The sequence below is a fragment of the Lepidochelys olivacea genome, assembly GCF_965140295.1.
Source record: "Lepidochelys olivacea isolate rLepOli2 genome assembly, chromosome: 4".
Taxonomy (NCBI): domain Eukaryota; kingdom Metazoa; phylum Chordata; order Testudines; family Cheloniidae; genus Lepidochelys; species Lepidochelys olivacea.
Window position 1 is genome coordinate 70,014,120 of NC_140414.1, and position 22,560 is coordinate 70,036,679.

Genomic DNA, 22,560 nt, shown 5'->3' on the forward strand with positions numbered 1-22,560 from the left:
TTTTACAGTTTTAAAAAGGAAATGTGTTGATTCTCTTAAGGAGTTCTCCAAAATGGGATGTATGCTCCATTTGCTGGGTGGTTGTTTTATTTGAAAGAACAGTGTCTGTGCATGCGAAATGATATTTTGACTTCTAGTAATCTCTAGTAGAAAATTAATACTTATTTTCATGGGCTCATTTTTCCTTTAGTCAGTAGGAATCCATTTTTCTCAAGTATCTTATAGGCCTTAGACTTTCCCCTGCACTTTGTCATAATCTTAATTTTTTAAAATCTATCTAGGTAACCAGTGTGGTTCTCTGACAGGTAGATTTGGTGTGAAATTGGATAACTTGTCAACAACTCTATAAAAATTAATAACTGAATTTAGTGCATGTGTAATAAAGATATGTCAGAGTTAGTTAGATATGTGTAAGAATGGATACTATAATGATTTTCCTAAATTGCCTCTTGTGCAATTCTGTCAGCCATATATTCTTTCACATCCCCTAATATCTCTGAACATTCAAGGGGAAAAAAGATGTGAGAAGCCTCTTCCCCAAAGTAGCAGTAGTACATAAGAAATTGCCTTTGCTGGTGTTTTCTTAGATTACAGCACAGAAAATATTTTTTTTCCAGATACAGTAACGTGCTTCTTGTGTAAACATGGGACAAATTAGGACTATTTTGATAGATGGCTGAGTTTAAAAAAAACAATGTTTTTTTCACTGAAACTGACTCACCAACCTTTGCCCTGGGACTACATTGTAACTTTATATTCAAAAGCACATAGAATGCATGTAAAAGTTGCAGTCCTCTTAGTTTAAATTATTTTAGATCTTGGAAAATACACATTTAGTCTAAAGAAAATAAGGAATAAGAAAGGTCCTAATGTATAAGCATGTTGTGTTGAACTGCAAAAAAAAGCACTGAGTGAATTTTACTTTAATCAGTGCACTATTTTTTCTACATAGACTAATTTTGTAGAATGGATATTTTAGTAATAAACAGAATTTTATTTGAATGCTCTTGAAAAGTTAGAATGAAGAGGTATGATATTCATTAGTTCAGATTGACTTTCTATTTGGAAATATTCTAATCCCGTAATACTAATACCCTCCTTAGGGAAATGACAGAAACTTACTTTAATTGTGTGGAGAACTTTCTTATATGCTCCTTTAGAACTGACTACATGCTGGAGTATCGGCATAAATAGTAGCCTACATTAGTAAAGTATTGGGAATTCAGGAGGTCTGTTTTTATTTACACCATATTTTATCAGTTAGACACTGTGCCTATCTTTTTTGAATCTCTTAAAAACTAAATACTTGCTGTTTGCGTAAAATATTTCGAGATTTAACTACTGTATCTTCCAGAATTGAATATTATTTATTAATTTTTGGTCAGTTTTTGGAATTAGTCCTTAGAGGGTTGCATTCGTTAGGGTTATGACTTGAGGAGAATTGTACGAATGCTGATGAAAGGAATTCTGTAGCTAGAAGCAAAGCTATCTAAAAGGCATTATGAAAAAAGGTGGTGATTGGCTTACTCAGGTTCATACTGTGCTGGTTTGCATTATCTACTGGATTTTGGATATATTAGCAATTGTTGCATAAGCTGTTACTACTTTAAAAAAATACGTAAACTCTCGCAAAGGTGTATTACTTAAGATTTTTGAGAGCTTGTATTGGACATGTGAGTGCTCTGTGTTTTCCTTCACGTCAAAGAAATCTAGACACATGGCTATAAGGTGTGAGGGATGCAGCACCACCTCCTCCTCTAAGGGTGTTGTGAATGACATTTTCAAATGTATTTTACCTTAAATTAGGGCTGTCAAGCCATTTTAAAAATTGCAATCACACAATTAAAAACTAATAATAATTAATTGCATGATTAAAAAAATTAATCACAATTAATCATGCTGATGAACACTAATAGAATGCCATTTATTTAAATATTTTGGATGTTTTCAAATATGTTGATTTCAATTACTACACAGAATACAGAGTGTACAGTGCTCACTTTATATTTGCACTGTAAAAAACAAAAGAAATAGTATTTTTCAATTCATCAATACAAATACCGTAGTGCAGTTTCTGACCTTCTTCCCCTCCTTCTCCCCTCCCCCCACAGAAAGCAGAGCTGCCCTTCTTTGGGTAAGCCCAGACAAATTCTGTCACCCCTTTAGTTGTGGTGCAGTCATTATCATGAAAGTTGAACTTACAAAAGTAGAATTATGTACAAAAAATAACTGCACTCAAAAATAAAACACTGTAAAACTTTATAGCGCATACAAGCCCACTCAGTCCTACTTCGTGTTCAGCTAATCGTCCAAACAAACAACTTTGCTTACATTTACAGGAGATAATTCTTCCCGTTTCTTGTTTACAATGTCACCTGAAAGTGAGAACAGGCATTTGCATGGCACTTTTGTAGCCGGTGTTGCAAGATATTTATGTGCTATATCGGCTAAAAATTCATGTGTACCTTCATGCTTCAACCACCATTCCAAAGGACATGCATCCATGCTGATGTTGGGTTCTGCTCGATAACGATTCAAGGCAGAGCAGACCGACACATGTTCATTTTCATCATCTGAGTCATATGCCACCAGCAGAATGTTTTGTTTTTTTTGGTGGTCCAGGTTTTGAGGTTTCCACATTGGTGTGTTGCTCTTTTAAGACTTTGGAAAGCATGCACCACACCTCATCCCTCTCAGATGTTGGAAGACATTTCAGATTCTTAAATCTTGGGTCGAGTGCTGTAGTTATCTTTAGAAATCTGACACTGGTACCTTTATTGCGTTTTGTCAAATCTGCAGTGAAAGTGTTCTTAAAACGAACACGCCCTGGGTCATCATCTGAGACTGCTGTGACACAAAATATATGGCAGAATGCAGGTAAAACAGAGCAGGAGACATATAATTATTTCGCATGGAGTTGAGTCACAAATATAATTAGTGCATTATTTTTTTAACAAACGTCATCAGCATGGAAGCATGTCCTCTGGAATGGTGGCTGAAGCATGAAGGGGCATACGAATGTTTAGCATATCTGGCATGTAAATACTTTTCAATGCTGGCTACAAAAGTGCTATGCGAATGCCTGTTCTCACTTTGAGGTGACATGGTAAATAATACTTTACCAGCATTATGTCTGGTAAATGTAAATAAGCTTGTTTGTCTTTGCGATTGGCTGATCAAAAGTAGGACCAAGTGGACTTGTTGGCGCTAAAGTTTTACATTGTTTTGTTTTTGAGTGCAGTTATGTAACAAAAAAAATCCTGCTTTTGTAAGTTGTACTTTCACAATAGAGAGATTGCACTACAGTACTTGTATGAGGAATTGAAAAATACTATTTTTTATTTATCATTTTTACAGTACAATTATTTGTAATAAAAATATGTAAAGTGAGCACTGTACACTTTGTATTCTGTTATAATTGAAATCAATATATTTGAAAATATAGAAAAACATCCAAAATACTTTATCAATTTTAATTGGTATTCTATTGTTTAAGAGTGTGATTAAAACTTCAATTCATCGCGATTAATTTTTTTAATCGTGATAAATTTTTTTAGTTAATTGTATGAGTTAATTGCAATTAATTAACAGCCTTACTTTTAACAGAACATAAGAATAGCCATACTGGGTCAGACCAAAGGTCCATCCAGCCCAGTATCCTGTCTGCTGACAGTGGCAAATGCCAGGTGCCCCAGAGGGCGTGAACCTAACACGTAATTATCAAGTGATCTCTCTCCTGCCATCCATCTCCACTCTCTGACAAACAGCGGCTAGGGACACCATTCCTTGCCCATCCTGGCTAATAGCCATTAATGGACTTAACCTCCATGAATTTATCCAGTTCTCTTTTAAACCCTGTTATAGTCCTAGCTTTCACAACCTCCTCAGGCAAGGAGTTCCACAGGTTGACTGTGTGCTGTGTGAAGAAGGACTTCCTTTTATTTGTTTTAAACCTGCTGCCTATTAATTTCATTTGGTGGCCCCTAGTTCTTATATTATGGGAACAAGTAAATAACTTTTCCTTGTTCAGGTTCTCCACACCACTCATGATTTTATATACCTCTATCATATCCCCTCTTAGTCTCCTCTTTTCCAAGCTAAAAAGTCCTAGCCTCTTTAATCTGTCCTCATATGGGACCCGTTCCAAACCCCTAATCATTTTAGTTGCCCTTTTCTAATACCAGTATATCTTTTTTTGAGATGAGGAGACCACATCTGTATGCAGTATTCAAGATGTGGGCGTACCATGAATTTATAGAAGGGCAATAAGATATTCTCCGTCTTAGTCTCTATCCCTTTTTAAATGATTCCTAACATCCTGTTGGCTTTTTTGACTGCCGCTGCACACTGCGTGGACCTCTTTATAGAACTATCCACGATGACTTCAAGATCTCTTTCCTGATTAGTTGTAGCTAAATTAGCCCCCATCATATTGTATGTATAGTTGGGGTTATTTTTTCCAATGTGCATTACTTTACATTTATCCACATTAAATTTCATTTGCCATTTTGTTGCCCAATCACTTAGTTTTGTGACATCTTTTTGAAGTTCTTCACAGTCTGCTTTGGTCTTAACTATCTTGAGCAGTTTAGTGTCATCTGCAAACTTTGCCACCTCACTGTTTATCCCTTTCTCTGGATCATTTATGAATAAGTTGAATAGGATTGGTCCTAGGACTGACCCTTGGGGAGCACCACTAGTTACCCCTCTCCATTCTGAATATTTACCATTTATTTCTACCCTTTGTTCCCTGTCTTTTAACCAGTTCCCAATCCATGAAAGGATCTTCCCTCTTACCCCATGACAACTTAATTTATGTGAGAGCCTTTGGTGAGGGACCTTGTTGAAGGCTTTCTGGAAATCTAAGTACACTATGTCCACTGGATCCCTCTTGTCCGCATGTTTGTTGACCCCTCCAGAGAACTCTAATAGATTAGTAAGATTTCCTTTACAGAAACCATGTTGACTTTTGCCCAACAATTTATGTTCTTCTGTGTGTCTGGCAATTTTATTCTTTACTATTGTTTCAACTAATTTGCCCAGTACTGACCTTAGACTTACTGGTCTGTAATTGCCGGTAATAATAGAAAGAAAGTTATAAATGCCTCAAATGAAACACTTCATTTCAGATCAAACAGAATGTTGTATATAACCCAAAACCATTTTTGGTTTTGTTTTAATTTTGTCATCTGAAACTTTTTCCGGAATTTTCATTTCAGCCAGCAAACTGAAAAATCAGTTTCTTACACAGCTCCAATCAGGATACCGTGTGAGACGTTCTGAGTTCGTGCAGACTGTGATTGGTTAGCTAGAGGGTCCCAAAGAATTATGAGCAATACAAAGCAAATTTGAATATGGATCATTTTTGGTTTTTTAATTTTTTTGGCAGAAATGAGTAAATATTATTTAAAAGAATTATTGTAAATTAGTTGCCTTCTGAAGAGTTAATGTGCCAAATTTGGAGATTTAAATCAAACACTGAGTTGTGAAGCAGAAGTTTAGTCCTGTGTTTAAGTGAAAATCTCAGTGCAACTTCAACTTCAGAGTTCATATCAATGCCCCCATAATAACATTGGTGCTAATTTGGAATATGTAATAGAGCAGTGTTTTTCAATCCATGGGTCGCGACTCAGTACTGGGTCATGGCATATAAGGTCCTGGTTCATCTTGCTCTGGTCAGCACCGCCGACCGGGACGTTAAAAGTCCTGTTAGTGATGCTGCCTGGCTTAGGCAGGCTCGTGTCTACCTTTTCCAACACTGCACTGTGCCCCGGAAGCAGCCAGAAGCAATCTGGCTTCCAGGCAAGGGGGCCACGGGGCTCCACGCACGGTGCTCCCCCCCACCCCCCCGAGCACCACCTCTGGCCAATAGGAACTGGGGGGGGGGGGGGAACTACCTGTGGGTGAGAGTTGCGCAGAGCCACTTGTGAGCCTCAGCCAGCAGCAGGTCTGGCTCCTAGGCAGCTTCCAGGGTACGGTGCGGTGCGGTCTGCGGTGCACCCCAGCTGCGCCGTTGACCAGGAGCTGCCAGAGGTAAGTCTCCACCTATACCCCAATTTGCTGCCCCAGCCCTGAGCCCCCCCAAACCTGGAACCCCTTCCTACACCCCAAACACCCCAGCCCAGAGCTCTGACCCCCTCCTGCAGCCCAACCCTTTGCCCCAGCTGAGCCCTTCCTGCTCTCCAAACCCCTCACCCCCAGCCCAGCGCCCTGACCCGCTCCCACAGCCCAGAACCCCTGCCCCAGCCTGAACCCCCCATTCCTGGCTCTACCTTGCAGCCCTCACCCTTGCACCCTAACCCTCTGCCCCAGCCCTGAGCCCTTCCAACACCCCAAACCTTTCATCCCCAGATCCGTTGGGTCAACAATTTTCTTCAACTGGGTCCCCAGAAAAAAAGTTTGAAAACCACTGTAATAGAATTTGCTGGACACACAAAATGGTTTAAATATCCAATATCATTATAATATTTACTGGCTGTATATATTTACAAAAAGTGTAATATTTAACTTGCCTGCCTGCAATATGTAGTATGGTGTAAATGAGGAATAGACTTTTATGGTTTTGGGTAGGTAGCATTGGGATATTAGATCTTCAGTAATATGATTGACCAACCATTCAAACATTTCTTCAGATTGTACTTTTATTAGGTTGGCTGTTGTTTCCCTTTGTGAAGGTCTTTAGTCAACTATCAGTTTTTATACACAATTTACATTGATTTCCATGGGAGCTACACATGTGGAACCACATTAAAATACAGACCTTAAACTTAGGGAATGGAGGGTAGCTCGGGTTGAGTAAGGGCTTGTTTGGTGTATAAACAGTTTAAGTTGCTAGGGTTTTAATCAGTTTGGTGGTGGTGTTGAAGTGATTACAGCAGTGTATATTCCTTTATTGGAATGTGACCAAATAGATTCTGCAGTCGCTTAAATTGTTCACTTACATTGGTTGCTGAATAATTTTTGTAGCTCTAAAAATTATTAGTTTTTCTTTATTTCCTATGTGTTTCTGAGTTTATGGTTTAAAGAGTGACGGATAGTTGACTCAAGTAGGTTTTACTTGTGCTATAATCATTGATTTCAGTGACACAGAAGTATAGAAAATCCATATTCAAAGTGCTTTACTACTGAAAAGTGTACAGTAACTCCTCACTTAAAATCATCCCAGTTAAAGTTCTTTCGTTGCTGCATCGCTCTTCTATTAGAGAACATGCTAGTTTAAAGTTGCACAATGTTCTAATGTCCTCCATCCCCACCCCCGCGGATCAGTGCCCTCCCCCCCACTTCCTGCCCACCGCAGTCAGCTGTTTCGCTGCATGTAGGGAGACTCGGAGGGACGGGGGAGGTGTGAGGACATAGCATTCTGGGGGTAGAGGGCCGAACTGAGTGGGAACAGGTGGGGTGGGGCCGGGAAGAGACAGGGTGAGGTCTTGGGGGAAGGAGTCGAGTGGGGGTGGGGCTTGGGGCAGAGCTGGGGGTCGAGCACCCCCGCGTCAGTTTACAAAGTCAGTGCCTGTGGATTACAGGCTCTCTCCCCTGCTGCCTAGGACAGCTTTACTCACCTGGTAGCTGAGAGAGAGCTGCTGATCTGATGTCAGACTTCCTGCGCCTAGACACACCCCCTGCACTAGCACCAAGCTGTCCTGGGACCCCATCGCTCATGGCTCTTTCCTCTGACCGGCTCCCGGGCTGCAGCACCCAAGGGTAGCCTGCCCCAGCTGAGCGGCTGCCTCCGGGCTGCTCTCTTTTCTTGTGAGATCGATGCTGCTGCTCCCTCCACCTGCTCCTCTCATGTGATTAGCTGCCGCTCTGACAGGAAGGTCTGCCAGAAGTCTATGGCTGTCTCTAGCTCTGCAGAGATCTAGAGGCCCAGTGCCTCTGCGTTGTGTGTTCCGAGTGAGCATACCATGAAACCTGGCAGATTGGTTCCCTTAGGAGAGGACTGGTCTTCTCAGTGGGCGGGCATTCAGTGACTTATCTAGAGCAGACATTTGTGTGATCTGCTGCTCAGAGGCCAGCAGAGACATCCCCCTCGGGTGCCGGGGAAGGACGCAGCACAGTGTCCCTTCCTATGTGCTGTTGCTTGCCTGCTCTTCCTGGCTCCTGTATCGAGCCCAAACCTGCAGAGTTTGCAAGGGGAGGGCTCTGCTGGCCTGCGGGAGGGTGTTGTTGGCCCATACCCTCACCCTGGGGCCAGAGGATATTCACTTACCCTAGTTACAGCTGTGAATCAATCAGCATATAATGTCTTTTGTCTGGCAAAACATTTTCCCCTGGAACCTAACCCACCCCCCTTCCCCCCCGTTTACGTTAATTCTCATGGGGAAATTGGATTTGCTTAACATTGTTTCGCTTAAAGTCGCATTTTTCAGGAACGTAACTACAACATTGAGTGAGGAATTACTGTATAACATTGGTCATTCCTAATCCCATCCTTCAAGAAACCCTTACTGTTTAAACTGACAAAAGGCTCTCTCACGGAATTTAGTTATATCGAAACACATCATTGGAATTGAAATGCATTTTGTTCATCTGTGTTTGTTTTTAGATATGGTCTTTGTGTCTCTTGTTAAATTTGAAGAAATTTTTTTTCTTTTTTTTACTCCTGTGATACTTTGTTGAACTGTTAGCAAATTTAACAACCATAAATCTTAAAGTTGCAAGTTGTATCCTCAAACCCCAAGGGCCGCCTTAATACGGTTTGTACAGCTTTTGGTCCCGGCCGGGAGTAAAGTGTGGCATGAACAATTTAAATGTGTTTTGGAGTGCATACCTGATCCATATTGTAATGCTGCTTTTTCTACCCCATCTGTAGCTTCCTGCAGATTTCACAAAACTGCATCTTACTGACAGTCTCCACCCACAGGTGACCCACGTTACCTCTAGTCACTCAGGATGTAGCATCACTAGTGATTCTGGAAGCAGCAGCCTTTCTGATATCTACCAGGTAAGACAGTATTTCATAGTTCTCAAACAATTTTCTTAAGATAAATATTTTAATTCCAAAATGTCAACCTAGAAGTGATTACATGAACTGCAATGTAGGTATTTTGATGCACCTAATGTTGAATGTACATTTCATTGCTATTTGTCACTATTCATCTAGTGAAACAAAAGAAAAACCAAATTATTTATAAGAAAGTACGTTTCCTTTTGAAAATGGAGCAATTTGAGATTTTGATCCATATACTAGTCTAACATTTAAAGGTAACTCATGGTTGATTACCTGATGAATCTGATATACATTCTCCTATTTATTTGAAGGTAATACATAGGTCTAGTCTTCACTACAAAGTATAGCTATACCAGCAAAGCCCTTTAGTGGAAATACAGCATATACTGGCAAAATGAGTCCTTTTGCTGGTATAATTGTCTCTGTATTGGGTGGTGAGGTGGTAGACATAGTTTAGGAGTGGTGTTTTTGTTTTCCCCCTACACGCCTATCCCACATAGCTGTGCTGATAAAACTTTGTAGCATAGACTTAGCTTCAATGTTTACTTGTAACTATCAGAGCCACTTGGCAGCATCTAGAGAAATGACCATAATACAAGCCAACGTGTTCTGTATGAACTTTGATTGACTCTATTGGTAATTTATAGTTTTGGAGATAAATGTTTTCATCCAATGTTAGATTGGAAGTTCTGAAATTTTAGAATTTAAGGTTTATGACCTAGTATGTGAGAGACTGCCTCTCTCCTGATGCCAGACTGCCACAGTTGAGATTAGTTGGTTTTCTTGAGCTGGAACACACTTAGTGTAAAGAGGGAGTTGCCAACAGTGTGCACTTTGAGGGTCTTTAACTTTGCTCTCAGTCTTCCTAGTCTATCAGAACTTGATTTTAAGACTTTGCATAGCTCATCTGTTCTTCTAGGTATTTGGGGAGGTGGCAGGCTAAGAGTTGGAGGGATTTTTAAAATTGTTGTTATGCCTCTTGTGAAGGGCTTTTTGTCATAAATTTGGTGGGATATATTTGTATATCTTTGGAGTGACTTGAATAGTCAACAATTTATTGTGAAAATTTTCTAAAGGCTTTCAAAGTGTTTGGTAAATGCTTGTTTTATAAATCTAAATAACAAAAATATTTGAAATAAAAACACAAATAAGTCATATTCCTAAATTCTGTCTGATGCACACATGATGCAACTCCCAATGAAATCAAGGAATTGCAGGCAAGTATTGGAGAAAAGAATTTATACCCATAAATAGGAAAATGTACAGTTTTAAGTGTGTACGTAGGGAAACATGAGTGGATTTGAAACAAATTAATTAACTTTAATTGGAGTTATCTCTTAAAAGTATTTTGGAGTGCTGCTCACACTTTAGTTTTTCAAAAACCGCTTTCTGCCTACTATAGGAGCAATCAAGTCACTTACAAAATGATCAGAAGTTTACATAGGTAAGAAAGTAGTTGTGGGCAGATTAGAAAAAATTCGTAATTTAGATTAAGGGAGAAAACCTATATATGCAGAAGCATAGATTTTTAGTTGCCTTGGTATTTGATATTGTGTTCTCCAGGATGCATGTTGTTGTTATTGGCTGCCTTTAATAGGCAATTTTGAACTTGAACAATTGTTACATATAATTACTTTAGATTTTAGCAATAGTCTGATTTGGTGGTTAAACCTGGAATCTTCTTTGTAATTGAAGACTGGCTAAAGTCTTGGTCTCAGCTCAGTTTAGACAGTAATCACAGTATCATAGGGACTTATTTTAACAAAATTTCTAAAGTAACTGTACAGTTAGGAATGCATGACAAGTACAGTGAATTTACCTTCAAAAATCAGAATTTTTGCCTCTCTAAGAGAATGGTGCCTCTGGGTCAGGATTTGGGGTTATACTGAGTGGAACTGAGGAATTAATTCATTGTCTCACTGTTTAAGTGTGCTTTTATTCTAAAGATTCCAAAGTGTCTTACAAATTCTATTCACATAATAGCAACAAAATGCATCTGTCTCTGGAAGCTAGTTACGGGTTGAATTTGGGTATACAACAAGGACATAAGTACTGCACTGAACAATGGCAGCGAAATTTTGGCAGAGTGTTAAGCAAACCCATATCAATGGCTCTCTAATGGTCATGAAGAGGAGACAAGACCTTTGGATTTTTAAGTTTTATCCAAAAGATCTTTCCTACAGTCAGCTTCACGGAATTCAAAATCCCATGTTCATAGAAGCTACAAAGGAATAGTTACAGTAAAAGCTCTGTTATCCGTCATGTTGGGGGAATAGGGGGTGCTGGTTAATCGAATATTCTGGTTAAACTTTACCAATGGAATACCAATTTTCAAAGAATTAGAACACAATAAAATGAATAAAGTATAAAATGGTATACAGGTACTCACCAATCCAGTATTAGTACTGCACTGCAGAGTGGTTGGTTTCTTGAAGCACTTAGGTGTATACGGGTAAAGTTTTCTATGTAGTAGGTTATCTTATGACCCTACGTATCAGTATGGGCAGCACATGGCGTACACCCAGATCACTAAAAATACACTTAACATTAAAACTATACTGAACATAATTTAATCTTTCTTTGATGATTCAGAAGGCACTTCAGGATCTTGCAGTGCCTCAGGGTCATCTTATCAACATCAGTTATCATTGATGTAGAAGGTGTAAGAGATTGGGCTGAATCTGTAATGACCCTGTTACACACCCTGGAAGCGGTTTTTTTTTTCCCCCCTGACTTCAGCTTGTTTACTTGTCTTCTGCCCCTTTTGCATAAAAGTAGAGTGCAGAATATGCAATTACATAACGTGCTGGGCAGTATACTAGTCCTGGTTACTAGATTGAAGATTTGTATTGGGAGATATCAGAAATGCCAGTTAATTGAGCTTTCTGCTTAATTGAGTGCCGGATAACAGAGCATTTACTGTATTTTATTTTCCAGTGCGTGGAACTTATCTGCTAAAGGTAAGTTGCAGTAATGGAATTACCTTTATGTAGCATATGGCTTGGGTTTCAAATGAACCTTAGGGAGTTAGGGATGGCCTTTTGGCAACTAATTTCTTTAGGCTCCTTTGAAAATCGGAGCCAGGACTTTTTAAATGCTCTGTTGTAAATGAGGCTGTTTTTTTTTTTATTTAGATTCTAGAACATGAAAAAACTCCATCTAAAAGTCCTTCACATACAAACTTAATATTATTCTGAATCCTGCACATGCCACTCTGTGTAAATGAAGTTGTTAAAAGGCCTCACTTAAGAGGCTAGTTTAGTTATGCTAAGGGTGGTCCATAGCCTGCGCTTAAATAAGTTGTAATTTATGAAAGTAGTCACTGACATTAAAGCCATTTTGATTTTGTGGACACTTGTTACAAATAATGTATCTCTTCCTAACAAATTCATGTGTGTCAAATACTTTTCACCGGGAAAGAAAAATTAAAGCTCATGCAGTAGGAAATGAAATTTACCGTGGTGCAGAGGGACCTATGTAAGGCTTAAGCCCCATTGAAGTTTGCTTTTAAGTGAAGTGCCAGGCCTTCTGTGCAGGGGAGAATTTCAATCTGTGAATAGCCAAAAATATCATTCATTTTTGGGATTCTGAGTTTTGAAATGATGATGTGGGAAATTGCTATAGTTAGGGCTGGGTCAGCACTTCTCTTGTAATTACCCTTTTTCAGCAATTTCTAACTCTTTGCTGATGGTTTTTATGTTCCAAATGATTTTATACCTATAAATCCATAGATTTTTTTTCAAATACAAATTTTCTTAAATTAATCTTTTAATCTGCTAGTTCCAGGTACATTATTATTCATTATGTTTTAAGGAATATATTGCCTGTTGTTTAACCTGAAAGCTGCAATTATTCATGTGTGCCTGTTCTTAAGAGAGACTTAAAATTATGCATTTTTAAAAAGTGTCCAAATTCGTTCAGTCTACTGTGTAATAAGATAACTTTTCAAAACTGTTATTTTAATAATCACTATATAATAAAGGATTCAGATAACTTGAAAATATAAAATTGAATATTACTCCATGATTTTTTATTTTTGTGCGAATACTCTTCAAGCTGTGCTTTTTCCAAATAAAAAACTGTGTATGCACTCAGATACAGTGATGTGCATTCTTATGCATAGATCTTCAAGATAGATATTGTATAGCAGTGTTTTTCAATCTTTTTCATGTATGGACCCATAGCATTTTCAGATGGAGGGGCGGACCCCCTTTGGAAATCGTAGGCATAGTCTGCGGACCTCCAAGGGTCCGTGGACCACAGGTTGAAAACCACCGTTTTACAACATTTACATACTTCATTTATTTTCTACAGGGTAGAAAAAGGGTATGTTTTATGACTGTTCAGAGGTGAAGGTAAATCATTAATCTCTGACCTCTGGTTTAGTCTATAAAGGAAATGAGCGTGGCATCTTGCTGCAGTGGACACATAGGTTAGAAGACTACTGGGTTTTTTTTGCAGCTGCAATTCATTTGAATCAAGTCAAAGACTCAATAATCCATGAAAAATCCTGGTTAGAACTGAGACACTAGTACAATTAGTCTCTCATAAGTACGGACTATTACCTTCATTTTTATCCTCTCTCTCATTTTTATTTAAAAACAAAATATTGTAAACTAAAACTTATATTTACATAAACTTTGTTACTGTATCTTGGTTTTGATCATATACTGGGCATTAGATAATCAGCATTGTTTGCTTTGGTTTGATCTGATATCATGGTGTTTTCTTTAAAATGGACATCTATACGTTTTCTAGAATAGATAATGCTGAAAAGAGGTGCTTAGCAAGATTGTTGGCTTAAAGAGGCCTGCTGATTCAAATGATTAATACAAATCAATAAAATGTTTCCCTTTTGTTTAATTGTGAAGTGTATTATTAACTAACCCTTCACTGCAAATCTGAGTGTATGGTGTCACACATTTTCTCAGTTAACTGTAGCTCTGTATTTGCTTCTTGGCAAATACAGAGGTGGTGGTGGTGAAACCTCAAGAGCTGCTGTTTGTAATGAAAATAGATTCGTAGATCTTTTTAAATTTGAATAAATCATGAAGCTGAATCATCAGATGCTTTCAGCATTGATCTTAGAATAGTCCTGTTTCAATATTAATGTCATAACTAAATTTAAATGTCAAGTGCTGCACATGAAAGATAAATTCATTTAGGACAAGTATTACTTGCCAGGATGATATATGTAATCTTTTCTCCTGCCTCTTCTGAGATAGAGATCATTGGGGTGCTTTGAATAAGGCTTCTTAATGTTGTTTTATACCTTAGTTCAGGAAGCAGATTTATAAAGTGCCATACTATTTAAATTTGCTTTTTGAGGAGGGAGAGGAGACTGGATGTTAAGAGATTGTTCTTGGCGCACACATGAGCCTATACATACCATAATACCCACTTCTGTCTTGTGCTGACTTTGGAAAACTACCTTTCACTACTGCTTTCCACATGCAGTAACTGCTTCCTTTATGGACACCTGTGGTTTATGCTGCCAGCTGACAAGCCAAGTTTGGCAATCAAGAAACTTGAGCCTATGAGGGTCCTGTGTTGTTTTGTTTTCTTCCCTCCCCCTGTTTTGAAAAGGTGGAAACTGTTTTTAGATCGAACCTTGCACCCCTTGATAATCTGTACCTTATTCCCTGATGACCAGAAACTTCTACGCTTAAACTCTGTACCATTTTTTTTTATTTTAACAGTATCTTAATAAAATTATTAATTCTTTCTCTTGGCAGCATTTCTTTCCCTTATCCTGCAGTCAAATTGTACAGCTTCCTGTTAGCCTGACATGCCCTCTTGCGTCTGCTCCAAATTGTCTGGAACAGCAAAGGAAACTGCTAACATCCTTTTTGTGACCCTCCCAGGATACACGTATCCCTTGGTAGTTTTCAAGACGTGAGCTTGTTTCTCACTATTATGACTATTAGAGGAAAAAAAGAAATGCACTCCACCCCGAAAAAATGCTCTTCAAAAAAAGGACCAAAAGTCTTAACCCATCTCTTTGCAAACCCTGCTTCTGTATTATACAAGTACAAAACACACACTCACTTTGAGATCTTAATAAAACAGATCAGCCTTTGGCAGTCAGAGTTGTAGTGTGACATGCATCTGGTGTTAGTGAATAGTATGTTATGCTACCTCAAAAAAAGCAAATTGTTAGATAGCTGGAGGTAAGACTAGTCTTCCTGGAGCATGTTCTTTTAGATTCTGAAGTGAGAATACAGCTGAAAACAAATTCACTCCTATAACGGATATTAGTTGCTTAAATGATTACATAATTGTGTCAGTATGACTTGAGTGGACTAAAAATTTAGATTTCTGTCAGCTTCATGGTTGCATCGTCATTCACATTATCCTCAGCTATTCATGGAGAAAAAATTATTTGATAGCCGTAATTCACATACTAGAAAGAGAAGGTGGGTGAGGTAATATCTTTTATTCAAGTTTACACAGAGATCTTCTCTGAAGAAGCTCCGTGTAAGCTCAAAAACTTCTCTGTCTCACCAACAGAAGTTGGTCCAATAAGAAATATTACCTCCCCCGCGCTGTCCCTGTAATATCCTGGGACCAACACAGTTACAACACTGCATAATCCACATATGACATACATGTATTGTTTAGATGTGGAATGAACTTCATAGTAATGCATTAGATATTGTAGTTTTCCAACCAGGGGATCCAGAGGAGAAACTCTTGGTAGTGGTCAAAAAGCACACACCTGAAAGGTCATCCCTTCAAATCTTTTTGATTTTCATCTAACTATTGCCAATCTCCTGGGATGGGGGCACATCTGAAGCAGGACTGTCTTGGGACAAGGGTCTTCCTTTGAACCAAGGATGTACAAAGCTATCTTGGAGCTGCAGGCAATCCTGCTAACCCTTCTATTCCTTGAGAAGTTCTTAAAAGGCCACATCACTTTTATGAGAGCAGAAAACCCAGTGATGGTTGTCTGTCTCAACAAACAAGACTAAACAGAGGTCAAAGTCCTGTTGCTGGAATCAGCTCTTCTTTTCCAAGGGTCCAAGAAGAACATCTCATTTGTGAAAGCTTTCTGTACCCCAGGCTGACTGTTGAGCAAATCCATTCTTTATCCAGGGGAATAGTTATTCAGTGGGAAAGTCTTTCATCATTTCAGTCTTGTTTCCTGCATCGACTTTCCCCTTTTGGGCCTGCTTACATCACAGTCCAATCACATTCTCCAGAGCTATTGCAGGAGGTACCCCAACCTAAATGCTTGGGTTTAGGATGGCTTCTTAGTTCCCTGGACAGGAGAGTTTACCTATATGTCGTCCTTGCTTCCCACTTATCTGGGAGGTCCTCCAGACCCCATATTTCCTCTGTTTCTAAAATTTGTCATGAATTATTGCATCAGAGCTGACATTTTTCTTTTTTTATTTAAGATTCATTTGGCAGAGCTTCCTGAGATATGGAACTGTTTTGTGGTGGATGGGGAAGGACTTTTCACTTTTGGAAAAGTCTTCTACTTGTCTCTGGAAAGACATATCTTTAAAATGGCTTGGTCTAGAAACCTCAGATTATGGAGAAGCACTGTTCACTTCGCAGTTTAGGTTGTAACCAGATTTCAGTTTTGAAACAAATTGTAGCCTGCTTTTAATGTATTTAGAAAGCTAATTTATTTTTCAAATTTCCCAGGTCTTTAGTCAGAGAGGACAACATGCTTAGAGAATGCATTTGCTTCTGTGGAGTTTGATCATGAACATCTTGGAAGTCTAGCATATATTATATGATATCTTCATGGGGCCTTCTGGATTTTCTAGGCCCTGACAGAAACCAGTAGATTTTAGAAAGGAACTGCTGGGTGTGTCTACACAGCAAAGAAAAACCTGCGGCTGGCCTGTGCCAGCTGACCTGGGCTCGGGCTGCAGGGCTGTTTCATTGCTGTGTAGACTTCCGGGCTCAGGCTGGAGCCCAGGCTCTGGGACCCTGCAGGATGGAAGGGTCCCAGGCCTCGGGCACCAGCCTGAGCCCAGAAGTCTACACAGCAATGAAACAGTCCTGCAGCCCGAGCCCTGAGAGTCCAAGTTGGCTGGCATAGGCCAGCTGTGGGTTTTTCTTTGCTGTATAGACATACTCAAAGGGACCAGTCCAACTATTTCCCCTACAACACATGGGAAAACATGCTACTACCACTTCACATCTTCATGTCCGCATACAGGTACTCCCCTCACCTCATAACACATTCATGCAGACATAAATCTGGAAACAGATCGATTGAAATATTTGAATATGCCTGAAAGAGGATCCTGCAAACTTGTAATGTTAAACTGAATCCATTAAGTTTGAAGGACTTTACAGTGTCTGCAATGTAGTTTTGAAGAAATTCTGGAGTGGCTCTAGTAAGTAGGAAACCAAAATACACAACTGTGTATTTTGACAGTAAATTAATATATGTGTTGGCATGTGCAAACTTGTTAGGTGTGGTCTGAGGGGAAACTAAAATTCCTTTCACTTTGAGTGCTTATTGTTTGTGTGGAATTATTTTAATTACTCATTATATTTTTATGACTTTTTACCATTTTTGGAGAAATTATTTACACTTAATCAGTTACTTTTAGCATTTTTCATTATTTAAAAAAATCTGATAAAGATATTTACATTCTAGTATAAAATAGCACATTTTACTACTTCTACGAAATATAATTTGTTAAATTTGCATTTGTGAATTCCCCTTTGTTCTTAGCTAGACCACAGTTGTCACTGTGTCTGAGTCATGAAATCAGGATCATTATTATACTGTCACGCACACAGTAGAAGACAATCCCTGGTCTAAACAGCTTAGAATCATAGAAATGTAGAGCTGGAAGGGACCTTGAAAGTTCATCAATTCCAGCCCCGTGTTGTGGCAGGACCAAGTAAGTCTAGACCATCCCTGAGAGGTGTTTATCCAGCCTGTTCTTATAAACCTCCAATGGTGGGGATTACACCAGCACCCTTGGAAACCTATTCCAGAGTGTAACTCCCCTAGTTGACTCCAGTGAGAGACTGCTGAATTGGAATTAATTTGCAAACTGGATACAATTAATTTAGGCTTGAATAGAGACTGGGAGTGGATGGGTCATTACACAAAGTAAAACTATTTCCCCATGTTTATCTCCCCCCACCCCTACCCCCCACTGTTCCTCAGACCTTCTTGTCAACTGCTGGAAATTGCCCACCTTGATTATCACTACAAAAGGTCCTCCCCCCCGCTCTCCTGCTGGTAATAGCTGACCTAAGTGATCACTCTGGTTGCAGTGTGTATGGTAACACCCATTGTTTCATGTTCTCTATGTATATAAATCTCCTCACTGTATTTTCCACTGAATGCATTCGATGAAGTGAGCTGTAGCTCACGAAAGCTTGTGCTCGTATAAATTGGTTAGTCTCTAAGGTGCCACAAGTACTCCTTTTCTTTTTGTGAATACAGACTAACACGGCTGCTACTCTGAAACATATCCTAGTTAGAACGTTTTTCCTAATCTCAAACCTGAATCTCCGTTGCTACAGATTAAACCCATTACTGCTTGTCCTTCCTGCAATGGACATAGATAACAATTGATCATCATCCTCTTTATTACCAGCCCCTTACCATGTCTGAAGACTATTATGAGGTTCTTAGTCTAATTTTGTTTGTTTTCTAATTTACAGTGGGTTAGAAGATGGACATTTTAGCAGTGATGTTGCATGAGAAGCTTATTTTACATAAAGAATATTGAACAGTAATCTGACCTTGCTTATAAGTGCAGCCCCTTTTGTAGGATTCACATATAGTATGCCATAGCTGAAAATAAACACTCCAGAGATTTCAGAATTGAGTTAAATAAATAAATTATAGATTTTTTTTATTTAGATCTTACTGTACTAAGCTACTGGGCCTGATTCTATCCATTGACTCAGGTGGATCTACTTCTGTTATACACAGGTGAGAGATCAGGTTAGTAATATCAGTTTACAAGGGCATTCAGCAGTTTCCAGTACAGAAAACAGGTGACAATACTTACCCTACATATTACATGTTTACTTTTTAAAATAAATTAGAGCTGCACTGATTCTAAAAATCAGTGTCAAGTTTCTAATTTATGGTGATCGCAGCTAATAAATTAAGGCCTGCTGCTCTGTTCCTTATGGGGATATTGTACATTCATCCACCCCTGATTTCAGCTGTAGAAGAGATTAATTAACTTTGTAAAACCTGCTTTCACAGATATATTTTATGTTGCATCTGGTTGCAGATTCTTTGATCTCTAGAAGCACGCACTAACGAGGTATGTTGTGAAGTTACATTTAAAGTCAGTTGTGTGAAAAATTCCTTAGGCAATTCTTTAGTTTTAATTAGTATACCTCTGCAAAAGCAAGCGTTTGGATGTGGCCAACCTGGTAATGTCTTGGACTGCTTAAGATGAGTAAATATTTACTTTTCTGTCAAACATCTATTTTCAGATAAAAAGATGTCTGAAACTGTCTTTGAAGCTCCCTATTTGGAGCAGTTAATTTTAGATACTTTTGTAGAGACTTAAAAAAAATAAAAATAAATGGTTGATCTTGAGTTTTTTCTTTTTGATCATTAGAGTAGGATTCTTGCATTAGAGGTGGGCTGGGGGAAATTACTATTTCTCAAAGTGTTTGCAGTGGTCAGCAAAAATATTTCTATCCCTGATGGGTAAAATGATTATTTTAAAGATCTGATTGCTCTTGTTTTTGATTCCTTTAGTGTGACATGAAATTGAGTGGAATCTCATGAACTGCTAATGTTAGAGATTAATGATTTTTATCTTATAAAGATGCTGTATTATCAGATGGTATGAATGAGCGTTTTCTACTTCTAGTTGATTTCATGAGAGCTAAAATGTCAGAATTGGTGTGTGTGTTTCTTCTTAGAGTGCTGGTTCCTATATGTATTCCGCTATGGGGATATGCATGTGGTCCATGTTCCTGAGACCGGGGAATTCTTGCAAGCAGTGTCGGTTGGTCCGTGCGAGTGCCCCTGCTCTCCTCATGCTCCACACAGAAGGTGTAGGAGGCAGCGTGAACTAGCTTCCTCTCTAGGTCCTTCTGACCGCTACATGTCCTGAGTTGGAATTCTCCAGTATCCAGAGCTGATCCTTTCTCTTGTAAATATTCAGTTTTATATTCTTAGGGGTTTTTTGTTAGTGTTTTGATAGCTCCCCAGTTAGTCAGTGTTAGAATCCATACCGTGGGAACCCTGCCTGTCTCCCAGCATGGTATTTAAATTACACTTAGGATACAGGCTTCAAAAACTGTCTCCTTCTCCTTTTCAGTCAGTGATGACCACCAACAGTGCCCCAGTGCAGAGGTCCCCAAACTGTGGGGTGCGCCTTCTTAAGGGGGCGCAGAGGAACATTTTCAGGGTGGGGGTGGCTGGGGCCCAGGCCAGCCCCCTGCGTGGCAGGAAGGGAGTGCCACCCAGCTCCGTTCCTGGCCCCAGACTTGGCTGCTGGCCCCAGCGGCTGACCCAGGCCCCCAGCAGCCGATCCCAGTATCTGCTGTGGCCCCAGTCTTGGTCCCTTACCCCTGTCTGTGTCCCCACACCTTCTGAAGCCACAGACCCACTCCCAGACCCAGCTCAGGGCAGTGGGTGTGGACAGGGCTCAAGGGGGGAGGCACAAGGTAAAAAGTTTGGGCACCACTGCTTTGTTGCCTCACAGAAGCTCATATCTCAGCTAAAGTGCAAAATCTGCTGCTGTTTTTCCTGCTAAATGTGGCAGGTGAAATAACTTTGGCTTCAGAAGCACCTTAGTGAGCACACAGTTAGCTGTCAGTCAGACCCAGACTGGGGAGGCTGCCCCTGTACCTCAGCCAGAAGAATTAAATCATGTGCCCCCTAGTACTGTGTTTGACTCCAACGCAGAAAGCTAGCAGAAGGAAAAAAACTTTCATATGAGTCCACTCATGAGAGTAAGGGGCATTCTCACAAACGAAAAAGCAGATCCCTTCCGAGACCTTCTAAGACGAGAGATCTGTCCCCAATCTTGTCCAAGCTACGTGAGCCTTCACACCCAAGAGAGGAGGACTTAGGAGGTCCTCCAAATCCTCACGGGCATGATCAGAAGGCATCTAGAAGCAAGGTTTCTTTGGCACTAGTCTTAGCATCACCTTCAACACCAATTGTAGTGCTAACTAAAATTAAACACTGGTTCCTGAAAAACTGGAAACTGCTGGTGCTGTCACAGAACACCAGGTTGGAGACTCGTTCACTGATGGTACTGTCACGGCTCCATAAGGAACCGACATCTAAATCTACCTGTCAGTATGGAGTGATAAGACACAATGTCCAAAAGGGCCAGTTACACCACTCCAGAGGATATCTTCATCCTCCTCTTGTTATTGGGAACAATACTCACCAAGGAGATACTAACACCAGGGGAAATCAAGTACTCCGGAAGAATTCTGTGTTCCTTTCTGGCCACTAGCCACAGTTTCCCCTCATGGGGACCAACAGCACTGCTAATGGAACTTGATCCAACCTTTCAGTTGTCAGGAGAATTGGACTTACCAGCGGAACCAGCTTCACCTCCACCTGGAGAGATTAGCCCAGACAGGAGACCATGGGTCTCCAGGAACCAGCCTCTGCAACACCAGCAGAGACCTCCTCCTCAGGATTGATTGTACCCAATGCTTTGGGGACCACCAGAACCTACTTTTGATCTATCATACTGGCCTTATTGGGTCCCTTGCAACACTTATGCATGCTGTCTGGAATCTGTGTGATCCAGCAAGGAGTCCTACCGCTGCTCTCCTCCAAAGCGTCAACCCAGGATTGCCTCGTGAGCTCATGGAAGAAGAGGAAAATGAGCTGAATCCTCCAGTACCAACCAGGGTATCATCCTCCTCATTTGATGAGGCAGTTGCTCCAGCCTCACCATCTCCCCTAGATGATTGTAGACAATTTCAGGAGCTGTTATGGAGAGTGGTAGAATAGTTCCAAATCTCCTTAGAGGAGGTCCTGGATATCCTACAGCCAGAGGGATCCAGTCAGGTTGTACGCTCAGTAAATGAAACCATATTAGAACTGTCAATGGCAGTATGGCTCACACTGGCTACTTATGCCCCTACTCCCAAGAGGGAAGAAAAGTAGTACTTTGTCCTGGTAAAGAGAGCAGAGGTCTTGTTCAGCTCAGATGAGGCAGCTCCCCCATCTTCCCATTCTTGGATGACTGGCTTTTGACTGGCAGGTCGTGCCTGGAAGTCTTAGCATCAGTCTTGTTGCTGCTGCTCCACCATCTAACGTCCCTAGGATAAACATAGAGTTTAGTCCCCTGGATAAACATAGAGACGTCTAACTTGACTGCTACTCAGACCATAGATTTATACGAACAACCTTAGATTTGATCAGGATGACGGCCTATCTCCACAAGGACAGATTTCACACCAAGGGCACTCTGATAGATCTAGTTACACACAGCCCTCCAATCTCAGTTGGATATGTCTAGTTACAAAATGTCTCTTTTGGGACATATGGTGTGATGTACTTATATGACACCATTCACCAGACTCTACATTCGTTGCCTGCAGGCTTGGATCCAAACAGTATATACACAGAGCAAGCACAGCATGAACACCATAGGAACAAGCCCCTCAAGGTCAGGGCC

The 22,560-nt window shown here is 40.0% G+C and overlaps 1 protein-coding gene across 12 annotated transcripts in view; it reads left to right on the plus strand.

The window, feature by feature from the left end:
- RAPGEF2 (Rap guanine nucleotide exchange factor 2) overlaps positions 1–22,560 on the plus strand; it is a 305,030-nt gene that overhangs the window by 225,891 nt on the left and 56,579 nt on the right. For all 12 annotated transcript variants that reach the window (XM_084626384.1, XM_084626375.1, XM_084626381.1 and 9 more), the window contains one exon: positions 8,813–8,944. In XM_084626384.1, coding sequence (XP_084482510.1) covers positions 8,813–8,944 — 132 coding nt within the window. The remainder of the gene's footprint in view (positions 1–8,812; positions 8,945–22,560) is intronic.